General features: G+C 31.3%; 1 protein-coding gene across 1 annotated transcript; it reads left to right on the forward strand.

Annotated features, from left to right (window-relative positions):
- Positions 1 to 1,561: 1,561 nt before the first annotated feature.
- LOC110942287 (WAT1-related protein At1g43650) lies at positions 1,562 to 6,970 on the forward strand. Its single transcript, XM_022184025.2, has 7 exons — positions 1,562 to 1,802; positions 1,878 to 1,940; positions 3,296 to 3,412; positions 3,616 to 3,862; positions 3,952 to 4,110; positions 5,340 to 5,491; positions 6,519 to 6,970. Exons 1-7 carry the CDS (start codon positions 1,600 to 1,602, stop codon positions 6,652 to 6,654), a joined length of 1,077 nt encoding a protein of 358 aa, XP_022039717.1. The 5' UTR covers positions 1,562 to 1,599; the 3' UTR covers positions 6,655 to 6,970.
- Positions 6,971 to 7,187: the final 217 nt, after the last annotated feature.

Raw genomic sequence — 7,187 nt, forward strand, 5'->3', positions numbered from 1 at the left:
AATTTGATGGTTTTGAATTGAGTCCGCTGGTTTGCAAGATATAAATGGGTTGGTGAAATAAAGAATAATATTTTTTTTGAACGGCATTAATAAAATTATTTTCCACCTACTTCACGAAAAGCATTTTAAAAGAAACAAATTCTAATTCACTCAAGCATTTTAAATAAAACCAATTAAAAGTGAATATTATTAAATAGTTTCCATGTGCGCATTTATAAAAATTATCAAATTTGATTAGAACAAAATCATCTAGAATGTATATATATAGAGATATATAGTTTATACATAAAATGTAAATATTTGTTTCTCTGTTTATTTTATATAAAAGATGTTCATATTTGTTTTTAACTTAATTTTATAACTAATTACACGAATGGTACATGTGCTCTATCTAAATTACGTATACAACTACAATCCCCTGGTCTATCTAAATTACATATACGATTACGATCCCGCGGTCTATCTAAATTATGTATACAAACGGTCCTGTGCATTGATTATAGACCCGCTGCAACGTGCGGGTTTTTGAAACTAGTATTACATTAATTAACAGTTTAATCTTTTTATTAAAAAACTTTTACCATTATCAATATAACTTAATAGTTTATTAATATAGTCTAACAACTTTTTAAATTATACGTGAGACAATATACGTTATTTTGTATTACAAAATAAGGGAAATTAAACTTATGGGTTATAAAAATATGTTTTCAGTGTTTAACTACACGATCTAAAAATAATTACAAAGCTTCTTAAATAATTGATGATTAAGCACTTTAAAAGCAGATTGGGTATTGATTACTATGAGCAAAAGATTGCAAGTTTGTGAGGTGATTATCATGTATATCTACTTGTCTAAATGTGTTGAGCAAACAAATAGTTTTCATTATTCAAATCGTGTAATACACGATACTACAAGCTAGTATAATATAATTAAAGACCCATTTACGATTGTCACTAATATAAGTTTTTGACACTGAATCAAACATCACACCTATTTTCATTGACATGCGAGTGTGTACACATATAATACAAAATTATAATAATTTATTTTTACCCTTAAAACTATAAGAAAAAAATAGAAGTATTTATAAATAATAAGATATCGTCACACATATTAAAGTTTTCATGGTTGTATGTATACAAAGAATGATAACAATAAAAAGTTATGGTGGTGTGACGAATTTTATTGAGGTCCAGAGATTGCTCTTTAAACTTAGGGTAAAGATTTCAAGTAATATCATGCAAACAATTTCTATGCAACACTTTTATACAGTTTAAGTGCTATTAAACGTCTTCCGGTCATATTTATCTTTATTGTTCTCTTGATTAAGAGGCGAACAAGAATTTGAAGTGTGTTATATTTGATTTCTCAAAATCATTATAAAGAAAGAAAAAGATCTCCACCAAGTGCTATACACATGAAAATATCGGAAAGCATTCAATCTACACGTATGAGTTAATATCTTGGTATATCTAAAAGTGACAAAAGCAGATTTGGTTTGTGTGCTAGCTTTCTCTATAAATAACAGACCTACCCAAGTCCACAAGACATCATACCTTGTGGAAAAAAGAACCCACAAAGATTCAAACAAAACCATGATGAACTCACCAAAACTTGTAATGGCTTATGAGAACAACAAACCATACATAGCCATGTTTATTGTTCAAGCAATATACGCAGGCATGGCTTTGTTATCCAAAGCATCCATTTCTTCAGGAATGAATTCTTTCATTTTTGTTGTTTATCGTCAAGCTTTCGCGACTCTCTCGCTAGCCCCATTCGCGTACTTCTTTGAAAGGTCCTAAATTGTAACCATCTATTAATACCGTAAGTAATTCTGATTGAAAACTTAAGGTTTTTCAACTTTGTGCAGGAAGAATGTAGCTCACTTATCCTATACTTTGACATGGAAGATATTCTTCAGTTCTTTGATAGGGTACTTACAAACGGATAATTTTGTTTAGTAATTTTCATATGATTCTTTAGTTTACACTACTAGAAAAGTGCATAATTTCCTACGGAAATTTCCTACACAATTATTTTTGTCACAGATTCAAACACATTTGTGACAAATTTCCTACGATATTTTTTTTCCAAAATTCTATGTCAAATTTTTGACGCAACAATGATAGAAAATAAAAAAAAAAACCCTAATTAATTGACAGTTGTGTCACAGATCTGTAAGAAATAATCTACAAAAGGTTGATTATTAAATCATTTCCTACAAGTTTGTGACAAAATATTTATTCTTTAGTTTAATTAAACAACCTGTGACACATTTCTGACAACTAAGTCATATACTTAATTTTATTAAAAATAAATATAAGGGTATACACTTCTATATTTATATATAATAGTAAAATTAGTATAATAATTAAAAATTATTATATTTCCTACACATTTGTGACAAAATATTTATTTTTTAGCTGATTTAATCGTTCCGTCAGAATTGTGTCACAACTTGTGACACATTTCCGACAAACAGTTTATTTTTTAGTTGATTTAATCGTTCCGTCAGAATTGTGTCACAACCTGTGACACATTTCCGACAAAAAGTTATATTCTAGTTAGTATATAAAAGGAATTAAGTTTCATATTCTAACAACTCCTAGTAGGAGGATAAACTGGTTAAGGCGTTGCGGTTCTAAACGATAGGTCAGGAGTTCGATCCTTGCCAAGGGCCGGTTCTTTAAGGAAGAACCCCCTTTTTGACAGATTTTTGAAATATTTACACTTTGGTCCCTGAAGTTTCAGTTTTTACAAAAGTAGTCCCTGTAGTTTCTAAAATTTTTTCTGTCGGAAATTTGTCACGAATAATGCTTTTGTCGGAAATTTGTAACAACTATTTTTATATTTCTGTCGGAAATTTGTCACGAATAATGCTTTTGTCGGAAATTTGTAACAATTATTTTTATTTTTCTGTCAGAAATTTGTCACGAATAATGCTGAATGAAATTTTTTAATTTTTTTTTGTCGGAAATGTGTAGCTAAAAAAATTCCGAAAATATAATAATTAATATTTATCATAAATAATATATTAAAAATAACTATGAATTGTTGTAGGAGATCTGTAGCAGTTTGTGACACGGCGATTTTGTAGGAAATGGGTAGGAAATTGCGTAGGAAATGCGTTGGAAACAGGTTTCCTACGAGGCATTTTCCTACATCATGTATTTGTCACAAATGTGTGGGAAAGCCTGTTTTGTAACGCATTTCCTACGAAAACTGGTGTAAGAAATTTCAGATTTTCTAGTAGTGTTATCACTCAAATTTGTATGCAAATTTCTTCAGGATAACGATTTGTTCGAATATGTACTATTATGCTCTGAATCATACAACGGCAACTTTCGCTGCTGCCTCGACTAACCTGATCCCTGCTATAACCTTCGTGATCGCTTTTGCCCTAAGGTATATATTAAATTAAAACAAACCAACGTCAGTAATATCTCAGTCATAGCAAAAGCTATTCATACGGTCAGGGCAGGGTGGGATCAGAAAAAACCTTTCCTCTATCCCCCATGGGATAGCGCGCGAGGCTTGCTCCCACTAAGCCCAATTAAAGACTAAGAAGTTAATGAATCTGATTCCACTATCTGAATAAATAATTGCAGGATTGAGAAAATGTACATAAAAGAACTACATGGCTGGGCTAAATTGATTGGATCCATAGTTTCAGTTTCTGGGGCTCTTGTGTTTGCTTTTGTCAAAGGACCAACTTTGAACATAATGACTTGGTACACGTCCGGCGGTGAAGTTGGATCAACGACGAATCAATTTAGCTCGAAAGGGGAGTTTATTAAAGGCCCGTTTATGATTCTTTGCGCAAACATTCTTTGGTCTTGTTGGGGCATTATACAGGTTAAATTTTAATTGATTTTCTTAATGAATTAAGTCAAGTGTTTAAGGGCTTTCAAGTTTCTTTAACTAGCTTTTTTGTGTTCTTGCAGGCACCTATTATGAAGGAATACCCAGCAAAACTATCACTAGTTACTCTTCAATGTTTTTTTAGCGTAACACAAGCAATAGTTGCAGCCATAGCCATGGAAAGAAACCTATCTGCATGGAAGCTTGGATGGGATCTTAATCTCCTATCTGTTGCTTATTGTGTAAGAAATATTCTCTTTGATTCAATTTAAGTTTTCTTTTGGAGGGCATACAAAAGGCATTAGTTTATGCTCAATGATCCAATCATGTTGTTAACACTTTATCACTATGTTTTTTTCCTTTAACTTCTAGGGTTAATACATAAAAAAGTCAATATACTTGTAACTTTTTCTTAATTAATGTATAGAAAATGCCTCAACCTAATTTTATTATATTATAATTCTTGAACTTTTATATAATATAGATCCTTGCAAAACCAAATATTAACAATGGTTGCTAGAACAATTATTACATATGTAAAGGCATGAAATTGGTACACAAGTTTTTGTTTGTACGTAATGTTATGTATATTTTTTGTTACCTTAATCTTACAAAAAGTTGATCGTTTTATAAAATTTTGGTCTGCTTAACTTTAGAAAATTCAAAAACTTTAACATATACTAGAACTTAATTAAGTGGATAACTTATCCATACAATAATATCGGCTTTTTGTTGGTGATTTTCTTAAGCTCTAATTAGCTTCCACTATGAAGTTGATCACTATCCATAGTCTCAAGTACTAATGATGAGAAGCATGTATATTAGACATCAATTACTTTAATAGCAAGTTGTGTTAAAGGTGTTACTATGCATTCTTAACCAAAATTTTGAGAAGATCTCTATATTTAGCCTTAGAATATTTTATCCTAGCTAGTACATATGTTCAAATTTACTAATTAGAGATAATCCTGATCTATATATCTAAAAGAACAATAAAAAAAACTCATCCCTTTTCTGTACACTTTTTTCACAATATTGGTTTTTAGTTATATCTATCATTTGTAAGGTTTTTGCCAACGTGTATACTTTTAGAAGTTATTAATATCATACATCCAAATTAGTACGGAACATCTCATAAATGCTATGTGAACAGGGTTTCTCACTTTGATTTTTGTACCCATAATTGTGAATTGCTTATACATGAAACCACCATCACATGAAATGACGAATAAAAAGGCTTTCCACTTGTTATATGATAGACCGGACCAGACACATAGTCCATAACTTTAGCCTTTGGAGGTGTAACAAAAGATAAAGAAAGGGGCCATATATACACACAAAAGTTTATGTCATGCATGCAGAATGCCACCACTCTATTCGTTTAAAAATTAAAGTATTTCTTGCTTTTTAAGCTTACATTTTGGACTAATGTTTTTTTCTATAACTACAATTGTATTGATGTCTTGTTCAGGGAGTAATCGTGACAGCATTTACATATTGGTTGCAACTATGGTCGATAGAGAAGAGAGGGCCAGTATTCACTTCCATGTTCACTCCTTTGGCCCTCATCATCACCGCAATCGTCTCGATGTTTGTGTGGAAGGAACCCCTTTACGTTGGAAGGTTTGTCCTCGATTTATTTTAAAAAATCCACAATGTACATTATTTTGGATACAACTTGGTTTTCAATATAATTTATATTGAAACGTAGACGATAAATATAACAAATCTGTGTATTTTGATTTAAAAAAAAAAAGTGTTAAATATTACATGTTATTAGAAAATAGGTTAACCTATGTCTAAAAAAATCCTTTCTTTGCACATCAGGAGTTAAAATTTATTAACCAACCTAGCAAGATGCTAGATAAAATAGACGGGCATCGAAAAAAGCTACCGAAAACATTTGATCGCTTGTCGTACCAAGTAAAAAAATCTTTAAACTAGATGCTAACAAAACATTTTATACAGAAAGAACATACGAGTAAAATTGCTCTATAAAACTTGTCAGTCGAGTACGAAAATTGCAATTTATGTACTGATGGAACAAGAACTTTTCAATTGGGTCACAAAAGAAGAAAAAAATTACATTGTTCAACCATTATATCGACACTTTATTGATGAGGATTTGGGAACGTGACTATATCATTATTTATAAGAAATTTTACGAAAACATATGGGCCATGTTCGTACCTCTAAACTAGATACTGACCATTATTTTTAGGAATGAGATCCTCATGTATTCTTGAAAACCTAAAAAGACTTCTTTTTCTTAACATCTTTTCACATGAATAAAACAAGTAATAATAATTATCAGGCAATTACAAGACCTCAATCGAGTCGATGTTACCAAACCAACATCAGAAACAGTATGATATGCATAATGCTATGCAATCTGATTGGTTCCCGTTATCAAAAGTGGTCCTATAGCACTATTTGGGTATATAGTTGCTTTAAAACTCTAATGTTTTTTTTAAACCCTAAACATTTATAAAACCATAACCCTTTTACACGTGTTCACTTAAAGAAAACTTCTTATATAAATGAAAAAAAAATTAACCTATCAGATGGAGCAAATATAAACATGGACCGTCGACGAAAAAAATCTATCACTAACAAACTGGTTGTGTCGTGTCGTGTTGTGTTGATGCAGTGTTTGCGGGGCTGTGTTGCTAGCTGGAGGATTATATAGTGTTTTATGGGGAAAGAGCAAAGAAATGAATGGTACAATCACTGAAGAAAAACCTGAAGTGGAGATCACGTTGGAGTCCATTAAAACACAAGAGTAAGCTTGTCAAGTCGATAGAGCAAGTGTCGGCCAGATTGTGTAATAGGCATGATAGTGGCCATCATCGAATTTTAGGCGTCCTATGATTGTGGTCGCCCACACTAGTAGATATACTCTAATGGTGCTCAATGGTACTAGTGTCAATGTTTGTTATATTTAGTGTAAGTTTAGTAACCACTTAACTGATAAAGATGATTAAATAAAAGAAATTAAGGCTTATGGTATCTTAAATGAGCTAAATAATTGCAGTTTTCTTCGTGCTTTGTTAATTCCGATGTTTATAGAATATGCTAAATGAATTATTATTTTCTTTTAACGGACGACAGAAATTTTATTTATTCAAAGTAGCAAGATGCTAGACTCCAAATATACAAAAATCAGCATTACACCAATTAGGCCGAAGCCAAACCAAAATTATTTAAACACCGAGAATCTGCTCCAGTCCTCCCATGAGAGATTCGCCTCCTTGGACCTATTTTTAACCCAAAGGAAACCTAGCGACTTAACTTCCTCCAAAACTTTAACAACATTTGG

This window comes from Helianthus annuus, chromosome 5, assembly GCF_002127325.2.
Source record: "Helianthus annuus cultivar XRQ/B chromosome 5, HanXRQr2.0-SUNRISE, whole genome shotgun sequence".
Lineage (NCBI taxonomy): Eukaryota > Viridiplantae > Streptophyta > Magnoliopsida > Asterales > Asteraceae > Helianthus > Helianthus annuus.

Bases quoted from the DNA above. Each gene is read 5' to 3' on its own strand.
- LOC110942287 (XM_022184025.2), top strand. From the start codon at position 1,600: ATGATGAACTCACCAAAACTTGTAATGGCTTATGAGAACAACAAACCA. The intron at 1,941-3,295 runs GTACTTACAAAC...AAATTTCTTCAG, and splicing joins TTCTTCAGTTCTTTGATAGG to GATAACGATTTGTTCGAATA. The intron at 3,863-3,951 runs GTTAAATTTTAA...GTGTTCTTGCAG, and splicing joins CTTGTTGGGGCATTATACAG to GCACCTATTATGAAGGAATA.